The 19882-nt window shown below is 37.1% G+C and overlaps 1 protein-coding gene across 2 annotated transcripts in view; it reads right to left on the bottom strand.

Annotated features, from left to right (window-relative positions):
* Window positions 1-4956: 4956 nt before the first annotated feature.
* SEC24B (SEC24 homolog B, COPII coat complex component) overlaps window positions 4957-19882 on the bottom strand; it is a 76284-nt gene continuing 61358 nt past the window's right edge. For both annotated transcript variants that reach the window (XM_021707393.1, XM_008074730.2), the window contains 8 exons: window positions 19053-19226; window positions 17432-17542; window positions 14268-14443; window positions 13513-13650; window positions 12633-12737; window positions 10649-10741; window positions 6489-6592; window positions 4957-5848 (listed from right to left, as the gene is read on the bottom strand). In XM_021707393.1, coding sequence (XP_021563068.1) covers window positions 5734-5848; window positions 6489-6592; window positions 10649-10741; window positions 12633-12737; window positions 13513-13650; window positions 14268-14443; window positions 17432-17542; window positions 19053-19226 — 1016 coding nt within the window. In that variant the 3' untranslated portion in view covers window positions 4957-5733. The remainder of the gene's footprint in view (window positions 5849-6488; window positions 6593-10648; window positions 10742-12632; window positions 12738-13512; window positions 13651-14267; window positions 14444-17431; window positions 17543-19052; window positions 19227-19882) is intronic.

The following is a 19882-nucleotide window of genomic DNA, read 5'->3' as shown; positions in this document are numbered from 1 at the left end:
ACCAGGGCAGCCCTGTTGATGATGTATGTGGTGCTCTCTTTTCCATTCAAAGTTGTCCTTCTGATTCCTACTCATTCTCCATCCCAGCTTAGTTCCCATTCCTTCCCAGATTATGTGCCAAATGAGTGTCATACATTCTAGCAAGACAATTTAGGTTCACTACATTTTTAAGAAAAATCTTTCAAAAAGACCATTTGTGAACACATACTTGCAGTCCTAGTATTAAATAACTCAGCTTCAAGTTTTGAACTTTTTTTGCTTAAGCATCTTATTCGTCCATTTCTCCATTATTCCTAACTCTGCAACTCATTACCTATCAGTTTTTGAATTTTTTTTTTTTTGAGTTGGAGTCTCACTCTGTTGCCCAGACTGGAGTACAGTGGCCGCTTGCGGCCACCGCAGCCTCAACCTGCTGGGCTCCGGTGATCCTTCCGCCTCAGCCTTCCGAGTAGCCGGAATTACAGGCGTGTGCTACCACGCCCGGCTAATTTTTTGATTTTATTGTAGAGATGAGGTCTTGCCTGCCCAGGCGGGTCTCGAACCCACGGGTTCGGGCAATCCACTAACCTCAGCCTCCCAAAGGCGTGGGATTACAGGCTGAGCCACCGAGCCTGGCTAGTTTTTGATAATTAATAGGATACAGGCGAGAGGCATAGTATCTTCCAGCCCATTAAAAGTTCTCAGGTTCCAATAGGAATTACGTATAACAGACATTTTCTATCATTACTATGTGATAAGACTAAATCCCCAAGGAGCAGAACTTGGAAGAAACTGATTACAGGAAAACAAACTCCATAAAAATTTCACTGAACATGGAAAAGAGTCCTTGTAACTGTACAGTGTTTTAAAGATCTCCCAAGGGTCACTGTGAAATGACTCCATTCTAAGAAAGGCTAATCAGTTTTTCCAGTCGTTCAATTCAATTAGATAAATGTGTTTCTGCTATATAGCCTGTCTTGAGACAGGAACTTGGAAATATATGAAGTGGGACAAGAGGTTCAAAAAAGATCCAAAATACAATCTCTGCTACGAAGCAGATAATGAAAAATTTAGAGGAACATAAAGAAATAGTTTATTATTTTTAAATAAAAGAATGAATTTAAACACATGATTTAATATTATAAAACAGCATTCTACTAATTTTAAAAGAACCCATTAATTATATCGCACTTTCCTTAATTCTATTTACAAGTTACTTAAATTAGCATATATTCACAGCATGACCAATTAAGTGTTAGAAGCAATGTAGAAGGGTAGGTTATGCAGCCTTGTCAATGAGAGCATAATTATTTTATTTCTACCAAAAATAGATTTAAAAATCTAATTACAGAAAACTAGAAAAATATAGTGTAAAATGTGCAGTCATACATCACTACATAATAAACAATCTATAGCAATATCAATGGCTATCCAGCTAAAATAATACATACTTGAAAAGCAAGAATAGCAGCAAAACTATGAACATCTCCCAACAAGGATGATACACTCAAAAAAAAAAAAAATACTTGAGTATGACTAGGAAAGTTTCCACTAGGTATCTGACAGGTCATCTGTGTGATGGTATCTGCTGATGCACTTTTGGGCATTCTTGCAAAATTACAAACCTTACACAGGAACCAGATTTCTTAGAAATGGAGTCCCAAGTAAACCCTAATAAAACTGATTTTCACATGTGGAAATACATTTTAGTAATCTTCAGTAACTCACTAGTAAGTATATTACTAATAAGTAATTCACTAGTAAGTAATGCTCACTGGTCCAAACAATAAAAATCTACAGAACTGTGTATTGTTTTCTACGGGAACTAAAGAAAGAACTCTGAATCAGCTCACGTCCCATTGGAAGGCATGAATAGCCTCTGTGTCCCCTGATCATGGCTACCTTCTTCCCTCAAGCTATATATATATACAGACACTTCTGGCTCACTTGTTTTACATGAAGTGTGACTTCTCATAGGTGTTATAAGAACTCAGGCAGGAGGACACCCCATTTTCTGGCTGATACAGATCCTATCTCTGAATTCAGAGACAAAAGATGAATGAATTATAAAATATCTTCTATTTTTATTTTACAGGTCTTTGTGTCAAGTGCCAGACAAGGCTTTGGTGTTCCTCACTTAAACTGTCTTCTTTCACTTACTCAGTTATGTCTAGATAATGTCTCCAGTGTTTTCAATTTTGTTGTGAATTTTCATTTTTTTCCTATGTCTTCCAAAGAATTTTGGTGGGAAGATACTTTGAAAAGAAGAGCTCACGATTTTTTTTAATAAAACACTTATAATATGTGCATTTTCTAGCATCATGAGTTGACTATGACAGTTATATCCACAAATAGCTATATTTAGTAGTATTTAGCATATATACACTGAACACATACCCTTTATATAACAATATATGCATTCTAATGTATCTCTGAGCAGTTTCCTAATGAGGTGGTGAATTTCATACTTGAGAGGTGTAAGTGTATATCCAAAAAGCTCTCCCAGGAAATTCTGATTCCATTCCCACCACCAACACTAAGAACTGAAAAAGGGGCTCACAGAACTCCTGGCAAGCATGCCCATTCCTCTCATTCAACACTCCCTGCCTTACAAAGGAAATGGCCAGAGACTTGTCCCATGAGGAAACAATGAGAATGGATTATCTACCTCCTATCAAGATGATTCTCATCAGGCCTATATCCTGGCTTACTGTCGTCTGCACATGCTCTAGCTGCAACCTGGCTGTCTTGAGGATACTCTCTCCTAGCATGGCTGTTTTTGATCCTAAACCCCAGGCAGTCATCCCTCTATTCCTCTGTAGACATCCAGATTATTCTTCCTCCTCGTTGACCTCAGGTCCTCCAAACTCATGACATTAGGCCATAGCATATCTCCTGTCACTTCTTACTGTAGTTATGTACAGCCCCCATCTCTCCACTACTACTCTTGTCATTTTAGGGGAAATTTAATTGTAATCATCAAATAGATGATCCATTTAAAACCCCGGGCTCCAGTATCTGACCTTCTCTTCTCTGTATCTTCAATAACATCTTAACCACTTACCTTCCTGGATCTTGACATTACCAATATGCTCAACTCTCACCTTTATAGAAGAGCCTTCCCTGGTTACTACCAAAAAACAACATTTTCAATCTCCTTACCCAGCATTATTCTTCTTCATAGCATTCACCACACTTATATAGAATTATAAATCACACTTACAAAATTAAATAGAAAGTTTTTGTCTCTCCCCAGTCTACAACACTCTCACTCTAGAACTGTAAGCTCTGTGGAAGTCGGGATTTTATTTTGTGCCTGAAACACTATCTGGCAAGTATTAGGTGCTTATAAGTATTTATTGAATAAATGACAAAACATCCAAAGACAAGAGGCTTTGTCTTTCTTAAATAAGAAATATACTTTTTTTTTTTTTTTTTTGATTTGGAGTCTCACTCTGCCACCCAAACTGGAGTGCACTGGCCTCTCCGGCCACCGCAGCCTCGACCTTCTGGGCTCCGGTGATCCTTCCGCCTCAGCCTTCCAAGTACCCAGAACTACAGGTGCACGCTACCACACCCAGCTAGTTTTTGATTTATTGTAGCGACAAGGTCTTGCCAAGTTACCCGGGTGGTTCTCGAACCCGCAGGCTTAGGCAATCCACTCACCTCGGTCTCCCAAAGTGCTGGGATTACAGACTGAGCCACCGAGCCTGGTCAAATATTATAATTTCCATTGTAAAAGAACAGTATTTAGTTGTCCTTAGAGTACTGCAGTTTCTCCTAATGTTCAATAAGATTCTCTCTTGCCGGGCGTGGTGGTTCACGTCTGTAATCCCAGCACTCTGGGAGGTGGAGGCAAGAGGATTGCCCAAGCTCAGGGTTTTGAGACCAGCCTGGGCAACTTGGTGAGACCTCGTCTCTACAATAAATAAAAAAATCAGCCGGGTGTGGTGGCGTGTGCCTTTGTTCCCATCAACAAGTTTTGGTGTGTATGGTAATTTTTAACTGGTTTTGAACTTTTGTGGATCTCATTTCTTTGGATAAAAATAAAAGTACTCTTCCACATTCCTTGATAGAAATGAGAGGTTAAATGATTCACTCTAAATGACATCACCTACTAATTAGTGATAGAGCTGATAGTAAAAGCCCAAAATGTTTACTCATCCCACTACCTACTCCCACCCACCCCACACCACTCCACCCCCACACCACTCCCCAGACTATACTTGTTACTATACCATGCTGCCTCCAGCAAGAGAGAATCTTTTTTCTTTTTTGAGTCAGAGTCTCACTCTGTCACCAATGCGGAGTGCAGTAGCATGGCTCACAGCCACTGCAGCCTCTACCTGCTGGGCTCAGGTGATCCTTCCTCCTCAGTCTTCCAGGTAGCTGGAACTACAGGCACGTGCCACCACTCCTGGCTAATTTTTTGATTTATTGTAGAAATGAGGTCTCACCAGGTTGCCACGGCTGGTCTTGAACCTGTAGGCTCAGGCAACCCTCTTACCTCAGCCTCCCAAAGTACTGGGATTATAGGCGTGCGCCACTGCACCCAGCCAACATTTTTGTGGTAAATAAGCTGTTAGTAAATGAGAGATTTTTTGCTCAAATAAAATCACTCTCAAAATTCAGGATGGTAGCCTTAAAGTCAATAAATAGGATGGTCACGTATGTTATTAAAATTTTCTTTTGCTGTTAAGTGTGCAGGAAAAAAAAGTCTAGTGTAAATGAGAAAGACAATTTAAGCTTATATTTATTAATTAAGAGTATTTTGAAAGTAGCACCATTTGTTTTCAGTATATAAACACAGTAGTACTTGGTAATGTCCACAGACTAATGAAAGCTTATGGATTCACACAGATTACTAATTGAAATGCAGTATCACTGAATTTACCCAATAGTAAATTCAACATATCCTATATGTAAAAAAATATGCCAACAAAACAAAAAACTACCCCCAAAAACCACCAAACCATATTGTCAAGCAAAATATTTTTAATTAGTAGGCTGATCATAAATAAATCCACATAAAAGATTTAACAGAATTACAAAGAGTTTTGTGTTTCCTCTGTGGACTCAATTCATAATACGCATTAGTCAACCTCATTCTCTAACTGTGACAAAAAGAGTTGTCATCCAACAATGCAGCACAGTTTAAGCAATTCATATTCTGTAGTTACATTTTTACATTTTCTTTACAAATGTAACATTTATGTACATTATATATATATTTCTATAGTTCATGTACTGAAACTCTATTGTTTTTACAGGGAAAATGTTGAATTCATTTAATGAACAGGAACCATTCCTTGTTAAAAAGTAATTCATAGAAACAATAACATGGTACCACTGCCTTTTGGCATCTTTTGCCAGAGTTCAAGTCCAGAAATGTTATATTAATATAAGAAAAAAGAATTCATCTAATTTTACATTATGACATATCATTCCACATAGCTACATAAATTGCCAGCTTGCAATAAACAGAGCACTGTACTGCCATACTACTGGAAATGTGTGGAAACCAACTCAAAATATACCTGGAGAAACAGCATCATCATTACCATTAATTGAGGCTGAAGAAAATCTGTCAAGTTCTTTCTTTCCCTTTGCCTTTTGCCAGAGCCTCAGACAGAACACTGTATATTGTGTTGTGTAACAACAAATGCTTTCATTTCAAACTTTCTATGAACTTCTCTGACAATATGCTTTATCTAGGTTATGGATCTTTTTCTTCTTATTCAGTTTTATTCTACTTCACTTACAAATCTGTTGCTGAACATGAAGCAAAAATTCATAATAAGAGAATGCAGCTTCTGTCCGATCTTCAATCAAATGCTGATAAAACTCTGTTTTGGCAGGACTCTCATCTCTAGAAGGCAGAAAAAGGTGTTTATCTATAAATGCACCTCAAAACCCTGACTTAACCACTATGCAAACTATTCATGTAACAACATTACACTTGTACCTCATAGATTTAATTTTAATTTTTTTTGAAACAGAGTCTCACTCTGTCGCTCAGGCTGGAGAGCAGTGGCATGCTCATGGCTACCTGCTGGGCTAAGTCCATTCTTCCACTGTAGTTTTCCAAATAGCTGGAACTACTGATGCACACCACTATGCCCAGCTAATTACTTTATTTATTGTAGAGACAAGGCCTCATCAAGTTGCCCATACTGGTCTTGAACCCATGGGCTCAGACAATCCTCTCACCTCAGTATCCCAAAGTGTTGGGATTACAGGCGTGAGCCACTGTGCCCAGCAGATTTATACAAATAAAACAAAAATGCATATATAGAGATAATAATTGCACACTAAAAAAATTACTAATATATGAGGACATCAGAAAATCGAACACAGGGGAAATGAATCAAGCAATAACATTCTACCACCAGAATACATTTATAACATATTTTTAAATATGTTATTTAAAGCTTGCTCTGAAGATAAGCAGTTTCACAGAGATTGCACAGGAAAAGACACCTTAATAATCAACCTACAAAAGTACTTACTTTACCACGTGAAGGATTGGGCTCAATGGCCTGTTGTCTCTAAGCCAAGTTATAAAAGACCTGGCTCTTTCTGATGAAAGTGTATCTAGCTCTGGAAGATGTGTCTGGTAAAAGAAATATAATTCGGAAATGATTTCCATTCTCATAGATTTTAGCAGAATCATAACTAAATTATAATGTCCACTGTCACCAACAACCAGCAGTCTATTTCCAAGCCCCAACTGCAGTAACCAAACAAATAAAATTAAATTGTTGGCAAATCTGTTTATATTGCTCTGGATAAATCAATAAAATAGGTTTAAGGATAAGCATGTCACTGACATTATATTATTATATTTTTCTGGCTAAGTCAATAAAACACACACAATGATTAGTATGTCATGGGTACTGTGCAGCATCTTTGTGTTTCTTCTAAAGAAAACATTCAAATGAAGGTGGCTACCATTACGTTCCAAATTCCTTTAGCAAGTATTCATTATATTATTTATTTATTTTTTATTTTTTTTTGAGTTGGAGTCTCACTCTGTCGCCCAGACTGGAGTGCAGTGGCCGCTCCCGGCCCCCGCAGCCTCGACCTGCTGGACTCCGGCGATCCTTCTGCCTCAGCCTTCCGAGTAGCCAGAATTACAGGCACGTGCTACCACACCTGGCTAATTTTTTTGATTTACTGAAGAGACGAGGTCTCGCCAAGTTGCCCAGGCGGGTCTCGAACCCGTGGGCTCAGGCAATCCACTCACCTCAGCCTCCCAAAGTGCTGGGATTACAGGCTGAGCCACCAAGCCCGGCTCATTATATTATTATTATTATTATTATTATTATATTATACTCTAAAAATAGCAATTCTAGCAGAATTTCATGTTTCCTTTAATCCTTAAATATAAAGGAAAGGAATTTTAAGAAAAAATGGATATGTAAATATATTTTAAAACTACATGCAAGGTTATTTTAAAAACCCTAAAAGTCTATGTAAGATTTTTCTTTTTCAAAGCCAACTTAACAGTAAACTAACTCAAAATATATGGCATGTAATAAAATGTAAATAGAAAAGTTTGGGTTAATTATAGTTTTAATTCACATCAATATTTTTAAAAATTTCAATTTTGATGTTAGTTTTTTTCAGATACTTTCTAAGTAGATCTAGCTCTTATAATAAAAATATTTTTGAAAATACAATTGAAAATACATATCATGCATACTATTCTCTTCAGATTGTATTTTTTTTTTTTTAAAGAGACAGGTCTCACTATGTTGCCTGGGCTAGAGTGCAGAAACCATTCACAGGCAAATTATGGTACACTATAGTCTTGAACTCCTGGGCTCAAGCGATCCTCCTGCTTCAGTCTCCCAGCCCTCCCAAGTACCTGGGACTATAGGCTTGTGCCTCAGTGCTCCATTTATTTTAAATAAATGCCTAGATATTGCTGATTTGATGCTATAAGCATGATGTACATGCACCTACTTCTATAAATACATCTACAGGATCTATTCTTTGGAGTAGTATATGATTTTAACAGACATTGTCAAAAGGTCCTTCAAAAAGTTTATATAAATACTGTATACCCTCCAGTTAACAGTATTTGACAGTGCTCATTGTCCCACACTTGCATGATTATTATCAAATTTAAAATTTTGCCACTGGCAAATAAAATAAACCCTATACTGCTAATTTATTTTGGTTTCCATAATTATGAGTGAGGCTGAATACTGTTTCACATGGCCACTCTGGTATTTCCCCCCTATGAACTGCCTGTTAAAATCTCTTGCCCACTTTTCTTTGAGGGGGAGAGGTAGAGAAGACATCTTCTTAAAGATTTGTAAGAAAACTTTTTTTTGAGTCAGGTCTCACTCTGTCGCCCAGGCTGGAGTGTAGTGGCATGATCATGGGTCACTGCAGCCTTGACTTCCAGGACTCAGGCTATCCTTCTGTCTCAGCCTTCCAAGTAGCTGGGACTACAGGCACATGCCACTATGCCCAGCTAATCTTTGGGTATTTTGTAGAAATGGGATCTCACTATGTTGTCTAGTTTGGTCTCAAACTCCTGGGCTCAAGCAATCCTCTTGCCTCAGCTTCTCAAAGTGCTGGGATTACAGGTGTGAGCCATGGGCCTGTAAGATAACTTTTTATACTAGAGAAGTTAGTCTTTTTTCAGTCTTATGCGTTATAGGCAATCTTATGATTTTGTTGTTTGTCTTTACTTATTTTTATCAACTAGAAATCTTTTATAGTTATGCTTTCAGATTTGATGTCTCAAATCACTGACTTACAAAGGACTTACTCATTTAAATATTAACTTAAAAAATCATAAATATTCACAAATATTTCTTCTAGTGATATGCATGTTTCTTTATTTTATGTTTAAATGTTTGATCCACTTGAAAGTAATTTGATGTAAGGAATACAGTAAACATACAGCTTTGTTTTGCCTGAATGGCTAATCAGTGGTTCTGTGATTTTTTTTTTTTAATATTCCATTTTCCCTACAGTGATCTGAAATGCAATCTTTACCATATTGTATTTTTTATTAATTAGATCCATTTCTGAGTTCTATTCTGTTCTACTGACCTATTTATTATGCCAATATCACAGTGCTTATTTACAGAACTACAGCTTTAGAATAAGGGTTACTATCTGATTAGTAGAACTTATTCTTCATATGCTTTCTTTCTCCTTTGCTGACATTATTCTCCCTTTTCAAATATTTTCTTATTATCTTCATTTGTTGAGTCTTATAATTAAACTGAGATTAACTTTTCAAATAAAAACAAACAAACAACAGATTGTAATAAGGATTACACTGAATTTTTCAGGAAAAAGACATATCTACAATTTCTAAGAATAAGGTAGATCTTCCTTTTCAATTAATTAAATTAATTACATATACAAACTGCTTTTAGAATTGTACTTCCGCGGTACTGGTTAGCACACATTCAGTAAAAATCAACTGAAAAAATAATGTTTATTATCAGCAAAATAGTTTACTTTTTTTTTTTGAGTTGGAGTCTCACTCTGTCACCCAGACTGGAGTGCAGTGGCCGCTCCCGGCCACAGCGGCCTCAACCTGCTGGACTCTGGCAATCCTTCCGCCTCAGCCTTCCAAGTAGCTGGAACTACAGGTGCGCGCTACCACGCCCGGCTAATTTTTGATTTATTGTAGAGATAAGGTCTTGCCAAGTTGCCCAGGCGGGTCTCAAACCCACAGGCTCAGGTAATCCACTCACCTCAGCCTTCCAAAGGCGCGGAATTACAGGCTGAGCCACTGAGCCCGGCTAGCAAAATAGTTTAAATCAAAAGGTAAAGCAGTTGGAAAACAGCTTGGAAGGTTCTCAGAAAGTTAAATACAGAGTTACTATATGACTTGGCAATTCCACTTTTGGGTATATGCCCAAGAGAACTGAAAATAAATGTTCAAACAAAAACTCAAATACAAGTATTCATAGTAGCACTATGCATAATAGCCCCAGAATAGAAACAGCCAGAATGTCCATTAGTGGATGAATGTATAAACAGAATGTGATATATCCATACAAACTACTAATACAAGCTACAACGTGAACGAATCTTTAAAACATTATGGGAAGTGAAAGAAGCCAAACACCAAAGGTCACATATTGTGTGATTCCTCTTGGTTAACGGAGAATTGAGAGATATGATATGGAGTTTATTTTTCGAGGTAATAGAAATGTTCTGAAATTAGATAGTAGTGATGGTTGTACAGCATTGTGAACATACTAAGAAACACCTGAATTGTGTATTTTTATTTTTATTTTTTTTGAGTCAGAGTCTTACTCTGTAGTCCAGGCTGAAGTGCAGTGGCACACTCATGGCCACCGCAGCCTCGATCTTCTGGGTTCAGGTGATCCTTCTGCTTCAGCTTTCCAAGTAGTTGAAACTACAGGTGTGTGCCACCTCACCCAGCTATTTTTTTATTTATTATAGAGATGCGGTCTCACCAAGTTGTCCAGGCTGGTCTCAAACCACTGGGCTCAGGCTATCCTCTTGCCTCTGCCTCCCAAAGTGTGCTGGGATCATAGAGAGGTGTGAGCCACCATGCCTGGCTGAACTCTGTATTTTTAAATGGTGAATCTTACATGCATTTTATGTCAACAAAAAAATTAAAAACAAGCAAACAGAAAGTTAAAATCGTATAAAATCTACTAACCATTTTCTGTGGTATGGATGCAAAATTAGGATACCCAAGCACATCCTCTATGAAGTTATTGTCACAGCCTTTCCCAATCCAAATGTAAAAAACCTAAAAACAAAAAGTAACAAAACATTACAACTTTCTAACACTAAGTTGATGCATAAGTGTGTAGCGTTTGTTTTAACATGGCAACACTGCAGTGCTGGGAGTGTTTGTCATTTGTCATTTGGAGTGACAATGTTGTGTTTGTGAATACACCTCGCATTTTGCAGATCTGAAGAAAGTTATTGCTATTTGTGGGCTAAAGATGATGAAGTGTCAAGTGGGGAAAATGAACACTTCTGACATGTTCTTCCTCTTTTTTTTGAGTTGGAGTCTCACTCTGTCGCCCAGACTGGAGTGCAGTGGCTGCTCCCGGCCACCACAGCCTCAACCTGCTGGGCTCCAGCGATCCTTACGCCTCAGCCTTTCAAGTAGTCTGGACGACAGGCGTGTGCTTATCAAGCCCAGCTAATTTTTGATTTATTGTAGAGATGAGGTCTCGCCTTTGCCCACGCGGGTCTCAAACCCGCGGGGCTCATGCAATCCACTCACGTCAGCCTCCCTAAGGCGCGGGATTTACAGGCTGAGCCACAGAGCCCGGCTTGACATGTTCTTCTATTCGAGTTTAACAGAAGAATAAAGGCAGTAGAGGCAGCTTGAAAACACTTAGGTTGCATACGGGGAGAATGCCACCAGGGAAAGCATGGCAAGAAAATGGTATCGTTATTTTAAAGAAGACCATTTGACCTAAGTGATTCTCCATGTTCAGGAAGACCATTGGGCTTTGATGAAGACTGTTTAGATGCTTTAATCCACAACAACTACTTCAGTCAACCTGAGAACTGGCAAATGCTACAAACTGTAGCCAGTTAACCATTATGTAACACCTGTATTCCAAGGGCAAGTAAAAACGCTATGAACTTATGCATCAACCCAGTACTTAAGAGCACCTATCATAGCTAATTTTCTCAAAGTTATCATGCATAATAGAGGTCAAGACAAACATAAAAGTAAAATGGAAACCTATAATTGGCACACTGTTAATCCAATCTAAGAATCTAGACTGGTTCCTATCTTCTTTGTTTAAATCTTAAGGCTTCCCATAAAACATATTTTACCTTCTTCTTCTTTGCTTATTTTCCCAATAGGAATGTAATGCTTTAATCAGGATATCTGACTCACTATATTTCTCATCCTCTATTTCAATTACCATCTATATAACTCACGTGTTGCTTCCCTTCTGTGGTGATTCCAATCCTTTTCTGGCTCCTAAGGTATCATTTTGAAGCTATCTCAAGTATTCTGACACCCTCCACCATTACCCCTGCCCAGTGATTTCTCCCGAACTCCTATTAACGAGATTTCTGACAATGGATATAAGTTGAACTAGATAAATTCTTGAGGTTCTTTTAAATTTTAGATTCTAGATGGTAAAGTCCTTGAAGACAGGAATTTACCTCTTTACTTCTATCTACCAAGTATAGAAGTAATTTTAATCTATATTAAAATTTATTGGGCAACCTCCTCGGGTCCCCTCCCACTGTGGGAGTTTTTCTGTCATCTCAATACATCCTGCTTTCAAAAAAATATATTATTAACCTATGTCATATTATCAATATAAAATGATGTCTAACTAAGAAAAGTTTAAAGTAAATTGGCCTCTAGAGGGTCAGTTTCCAATTTAATTGCTTCTCAGTTCCTAATCTACCCTTCACTGCCTGCTGTGTAGTAATAGAGCTGAACTCCACAAGTCTTTCTTTCTTTCTTTTTTTGTAATCTTTGGTAGAGACGAGGTCTTGCTAGGTTGCCCAGGCTGGTCTTGAACTCCTGGTCTCAAGTGATCTGCCCACCTTGGTGTTCCTAAGTGCTGGGATTACAGGTGTAAGCCACCTCACCTGGCCACGTTTCTTTTTGTCAGCAGAAATAGTGTTAAGCTTTGCTAGTAGAAAGTACTTACAGAGCCACAGTCCATAAGGAAAGCACCTTCTCTTGTCAGCTTCTCTGCAGACAGTTTTTGAAGAGGTGGCTGAGGTACAACCCTGTCATTAACATGCACTGCACCCTGAAGAGAAAAGTCATGTGAATAAGATTACATTACTACCATTACGGTTTGGGATCTAATGGCCATTAACTCTTTGTGAAATACTGGAGAGTGACACTTTTTTGCAGGGTGGAAAAAATACTGATTATACACTACCACCCTGATTGTACAACCAAGACACTCAAATGTTTCCACATTTAAAAAGTAAAAACATGAATACATAAAATGATCTGTCACATTTCCTTCCCTTTTCGGATCAGGATAGCCCCAAAATGTGACTGTTTATTTTGCTGCATAGCAAGCTACCTTTTTACATTTCTTTGGTGACATGATACTATATTTGGAATTAATGCTAATTCCAAAGAATATAGTTTTCACACAAGGAAGAAAAAACACACTGCATATTTGCAGATTAAAATTATTATTGGAAATCAGATTTTTATAATCAGAATTGCAGCTGATCATATCAGAAACAGTCATATCTACAAAATGTAAATGGAAATGTCTACTCTCCAACTTAGTTTTGTAATAAATATTATAACTAAACCTACAGATAAGTTATTTCTCGTATCAAACCATTTTTTAAAAACTTCATAACTGTCAACAGTATCTGAGCATCCTACCACCCAATCAGATCTATAGCCAGTGTCCTTATTTAATGTATAATTACCATGGGGGGGAAGAATGAAAACAAAAAAACCAACAAAAAATGGTTGGCAGTATATTATTCTAGTTGTAGAATTAAGAAACTCAAATATACTCAAATTTTAAAATTTAAAGTACATTAAATACATACCTCATCTGTCAATCTATCTATCCTGTATAAGTTGGGATGAATCATTTTCATTAGATGAACAAGTGGCTGAGACTTTATTTGACACATGGCATACACACGGTCATCCAGGCGTGTGCTAGTACCCGTTCTAAATGCTTTCTATAAGGAAAAAGAAAAGTTTTCAAGTAAAATACAAATATAGTGGACAAATATTAAAACAAATACATACTATCAATCATGGAACAAGAATGGCCTTTAAATCAGACATAATTAGTTCAATTCTCAGCTCTGACATTTAACAGGTGTAATGTTAGAGGAAGTTACTTAACTCCTCTGCGCTATATTATCATTGTAAGAAAAAAGGAAAATAATACTTCTCTAAGCTGTTGTAAGGATTAGATAAGAATATATATATACGTATATATGCATGTATATAACACCTATTATGATTCTGGAGACATGAAAAGATGTTCAATAAATATTAGACCTTGCCCTTAGAATCCCTTTCCAGAAGGACATATTAAGAGTCCATAATAATGGATTAAGACCATTATTCAAACTGCTCACACATAAGAAAGAGAGGATATAGTTTCACTAAAGTCATCATGTATTAGTATACATTCATTTTCCATTGATCTTTTCCTGTTCTTCAAAACTTTTCTAATGCTAAAGTGCATAATCCTTTAGTTAAATATTAAAAAACAACAACCTAGATTTTAGTTCTTTGTATAATGTATCTGAGAATTTTTTAAAATGTTATGAAATATAACAACTACCTGTTTGAGTAGGGCCAAAACATAGAGAGGAAACAACTTGAGGGAGCTGGGAGCTATCAATCCAGAGTGCTGTAAATTTGAGACAGTTGAGCCATATGCAGACAATGAATCTACTACAGCGTTCACTAAGGCATCTCTTGCATCTGGCAGACTTGATGAAACTGACCGATCCACAGCTATAAAGCAACCAAAATGAAGGATATTTAACCATTAGAGTCCAATGAACACTACAAAAGATAAAATTTATATGCATTATTTAAGTTTTTAGGATGGAAAAATACATTTTGTTTTTCCCTCACTTCAAGAGTCTTCTTATTACACATTTTTTCCCTGAACTAAATTTGACAATCAGGACAAGTCTAGATTCTTTAGAATGTACCTATTTTAATTTCTTAAGTCTAAAAACATAGCCACTATTGATATTAGAGAATGTATATTATATATATTATCCATCTACTTCTGAGAAAGCCCTAGGAAGGGTTCCATTACTCAAATGGAAGTCATATGTATCATTTTTTTCTGCACAATGTAAATTCTGCAATATGAATTATACCTTGTGAGCCTCTAAAATCTTCTTCTTCTTCTTCTTTTGAGTTAGGGTCTCACTCTGTTGCCCAGGCTGAAGTGCAGTGGCACAATGGTTTACTGCAGCCATGACCTCCTAGGCTCAGGCAATTCTTCTGCCTCACCTCCCAAGTAGCTGGGAATACAAGCATGTACCACCACACTCAGCTGATTTTTTTTCTTTTGATTTTTTGTAGAGACAACGTCTTGCTGTGTTGTCCAGGCTGGTCTCAAATTCTTGGGCTCAAGTGATCTTCCCACCTCAGTCTCTCAAAGTGCTGGGATTACAGGATGAGCCACCGTGCCTGGCCCTCTAAAATCTTCTTTGCAAAGCATTCCAAGTCAACCATTTAAAAAAAAATTTTTTTTGAGTTGGGGTCTCACTTTGTTGTCCAGGCTGAAGTGTAGTGGCATGACCATGGCTCACTAAGCCTCAGAAGTCCTGGGCTCAGGAGATCCTTTCGTCTCAGCCTTTGGAGTAGCTGGGACTACAGGTGCATGCTACCACACCCAGCTAATTTTAAAAAAAATTTTTCTGTAGAGATGAGGTCTTACTATGATGCCCAGGCTGGTCTCAAATCCCTGAGCTAAAGCAATCCTCCCTCTTTGGCTTCCCAAAGTGCTAGGATTACAGGCATGAACCACCATGCCTGACCCAACAAATTTTTTATTTTTTATTTTTATTTATTTTTTTGAGTTGGAGTCTCACTCTGTCGCCCAGACTGGAGTGCAGTGGCCGCTCCTGGCCACCGCAGCCTCGACCTGTTGGGCTCTGGCGATCCTACCGCCTCAGCCTTCAGAGTAGCCAACAAATTTTTTAAAAGGACAAAATGAACACAGATTTTCATGTAGATATTGAGACAGATAACAATATGAAACTTATTTTACTCTGAGCATATTTTATTACAACAGAGATAAACTATACATATGTCCAAGCACTACTAATAAAATTATATTGAAAAGCAATTGGTTATAGTTCAATTAATTCAAAATTTAGATGTAAAATAGTACTTTAAAAATTGTGATCCTCTAGTAAATGTTATTATAATCTTGTCCCAAATGAGTCTTAATGACTATTTTTCTCCAGAACTACATGGGGAACAGCAAGGCTTATTTCATGTCTGAACTCATCTATAAGACAAATTAGTTTAAAACAAAACATTCAGTGGTCCATTAATTCCCCCAAATATTCTTTTTTATCTTACAGTAAAATTTTATTTTTTTAAGTATTGTTCTATGGTAGTTATGTGTCAAATGCACAGCAATGTAATCACTACCACAATCAGGATACACAGCAGTTCCATTACATATAAAATATTCCCCTGTACTTCCCCTCTGCAGTAAAACCCTTTTCTCCTGCCCCAGTCCTGGCAATCACTGACCTATTCTCCACCTGATAATTTTCCCTTTTCCTGAATGACACAGCTTTTTGAGTTTAGCATCTTTCACTTAGTACAATGCCTTTGAGAGTCATCCATGTTTGTTCATGCATTGACAGTTCATTCTTTTTCGTTTTTAGTTGAAGTCTCACTCTGCTGCCCAGGCTGGAGCACAGTGGCCTGCTCACGGTCACCCCAGTGTCAACATGCTGGACTCAGGAGATACTTCTGCCTCAGCCTTCCAAGAAGCCAAACTACAGGCACATGCTACCATGCCTTGCTCATTTTTTGATTTATTGTAGAGACGAGGTCTCGTCAAGTTGCCCAGGCTATTCTCGAACCCTCCTCTTGGCCTCCCAAAGAGCTGGGATTATAGGCTTGAGCCATGCACCCAGTTCATTCTTTTTTTATTTCCAGTTGGAGTCCCACTCATTCGCCCAGACTGGAGTGCAGTGGCCGCTCCCAGCCACCGCAGCCTCGACCTGCTGGGCTCCAGCGATCCTTCCACTTTAGCCTTCAAAGTAGCTGGAACTACAGGCGCGCACTACCACACCCAGCTAATTTTTTGATTTATTGTAGAAATGAGGTCTCGCCAAGTTAGCCAGGCAGGTCTCGAACCCGCGGGCTCAGGCAATTCACTCACCTCAGCCTCCCAAAGTGCTGGGATTACAAGATGAGCCACTGAGCACGGCCAAGTTCATTCTTTTTTAATTGCTGAGTTGTATTTCATTGTATGGATGTGCCATGGTTTGTGCATAAATTCATTATTTGAAGGACACTTAAGTTTTTATCATTTTTTTGGCTTTTGTTGTTATAAAGATAGGGTCTTGCTCTGTTGCCCTGGCTGAAGACCAATGATACAATCATGGCTCCCTGCAGTACTGAACTCTTGGACCCAAATGATCCTCCCACCTCAGTCTCCCAAAAGTGTGGGGATTATAACCATTAGTCACAGTGCCTGGTCAGGTTTTTACCATTTTTTTTTTTTTTTTTTTTTTTTTAGCAACTGTGAATTTCCTAAAACATTTTAAAACTAAAAATTAACAAGAAACAAAGGGATAATTTAATTCACAGTGCAGTAAAAGGTAAAACATATACAGCAGCAAAATGTAAAACACACTTTTTAAGTAAGAGATTTCTAGGGTAATAAAAAAAAAAAACCCACCTTCAGTTTTTAGGAGAAAACAACACATTTTATCTGTTCCTTCATTTTTCACTCACCCATATTTGCCAGAAGGCAGATGGCAGCTTGTACATCCACTCCTGCATACACGTCTGCGAGTGAGCTAACCACCGGCAAGCAAAGTGTATGTACTCTGATCCTCCGCTCACCTACACAGATGATAAGTAAGTGTTATGGTAAAACACAGGAGATCAAGAACGAAATAGAGCAAATAGTCAAAATTTTATTCAACTTAATAGTGTTGGCTAGATTATATCACCAACAGGATTTTGAAATGTAAAACAGTTTTACAATTAAGATTTTTTTCGCATTGCATTGCTTTTTTATTTTACTGTGTCTGAGTATGTATGTAAGTTGTAAAGCTCATATTAAAGACGAAAATATACATCAGGTTGGAGGAGAAAATAAAAAGCACTCACAGACATTAAAGAGTTTGATAAAAATACATGTGAATTTAGTGAGAAAATGAAAATATCTATATTTTCAATTAAGTGAAAAGAAATGTTAGCATTTTGAGAATTATATGTTTATCTTTTACATTTGCACTTAAAAAACTGTGAGCAGTTTCTCACATTATTTTCTCAAAGCATAATTTAAATATTCTGTATAATATTTTTGTCCTAAATCTCCCATATATACGTAAACATTCTTCAGTGGACATTTAGAGTATCTCCAAATTGTGGCTGAAAATAGTTTGCTGAGTAAATTCATATATATAACCAAATTTGTATTTCCTTAGGAGAGACTTGTGATTTTAAAGTATTTTTAAGGCATTATCTTTCTTGCTACCTAGTATAAATAATTTAACTAGAAAGAACTTTTAAAATTTCTTGCTGGTGAGAAATAAGATAAATGTTTACATTACTAGCCAGAAATTTCTTTGGAGTATATGTTAATATTTGTGATTAATTTGCATTTTCAGACATTTCCTGTTGGGGAGTTGCTAGTTTTCTTTTTTCTTCTTCTTCTTACAACTAACATGTTTTAAAGAAAATTAAATGTTCTCCATATCATTTTTTTTCCTCTCTGAATCTTAAGATAGACTATGGACATATACTATATTTTGTATATGGCTGAACATTAGGTTCTAGCTTTTATTTATTTATTTTATTATTTTTTGAGTTGGAGTATCACTCTGTCACCCAGGCCAGAGTCAGTGGCACACTCAGGGCCACTGCAGCCTTGACCTGCGGGGCTTAGGCGATTCTTTCACCTCAGTCTTCCAAGTAGCTGGAACCAAAGCACACACCACCATGCACCTGGCTAAGATTTTATTTTAATGTTACTCATTCTAAATTATATTCAACAGAGTAAAATACCAGAAAACTTAGACTGTGTAACAACAAATGAAGGCCTTAAGTGCTGCACAGTCTTATTTTACTGGGCAAGAAATAAACAAAGGGTGGCATAGTTGGATTTAGCATGAATTGCTTTGAAACATGATCCTAATAATACAAGTTTTCCACAAATAAAAAAAGGTATATTATCTGAATATTCAAAAGTAAGAGTTAAAAAAAGAAAGGAAATAATAGAACATATATTTGACTAATGATAATTCCATGAGTGCCCACTGTGTATTCATTCATTCTTTCCCCCACTCCATGTGAAAGAAGGGGAGCTGTACTATGGCAGGCTCTGCTTCATATCTGCTAACATTACCTTTGCTTGATGTATATAACAGGGCTGTTTGAAAACACACTAAAGAAGTATCTGTCAAACTTTCTTCAATTGACAACTGCACTGCAAATCCAGCATCAGGATTGATGTTAGCAAGGGATAACAAATCAGTGGAACGGACAAAGAAGTTTCCATGAAAAGTGTGCATTGAAAGACCTAAAATAGAGAAAACTTGATATAAAAGACGAAGTTAACAACAGTTATCTTCACTTCGAGCAAAAGTTACTTTTTAAAGTCAAAGATACCTTTGACAGTGAATCAAAAGGATAACTGGGGGGTAAAGCTGAAGTGTAGGCAGAGTTTCTAAAATACTAATTTGAAAAACCAATGCAAGTTATGTAAAAGACAGCCCACACAGTTAACTTGTATTTGATACCTAACCTTATTCATATTTTCTCACGTGATTTGAAGTCAGACATAGATTTAATAAAATTAAGCAAATGAGGGTAACTGTTTGAGTCACTTTAGACTTACAAAATAAGGGATCAGAATCCCTCCAACAAAAATTCACATAAAACCAAGGAAATGTAAATTAAATATTATGAAGGCAAAGATCCTTAATTTGATGATTTTTACTTAGAATCTTCCCTATTCCTCTAATTCTCCTTCTAAAACCATTTCCAAAACAGGGTTTCTCTTAAGTTCTTCCTAGTCAATCAAAACATTTCTTTCGCCCACTCACTCAAGTTATTTTGAAAAACTGGACAATGATTATTCATTAACTACTAATATATATATTTAAAACAGTGGAAGGCTGACTAGATCAAATAGAAAATCTTCTATGATGAACAGTCATCGTCATGGGTAGCCAA

This window comes from Carlito syrichta, unplaced genomic scaffold (assembly GCF_000164805.1).
Source record: "Carlito syrichta isolate Samal-C Ts95f unplaced genomic scaffold, Tarsius_syrichta-2.0.1 Scaffold317361, whole genome shotgun sequence".
In the NCBI taxonomy this organism is placed as follows: Eukaryota; Metazoa; Chordata; class Mammalia; order Primates; family Tarsiidae; genus Carlito; species Carlito syrichta.
Note: the sequence above shows the minus strand (reverse complement) of the source record. Positions and strands in the feature narration are given on the sequence as shown.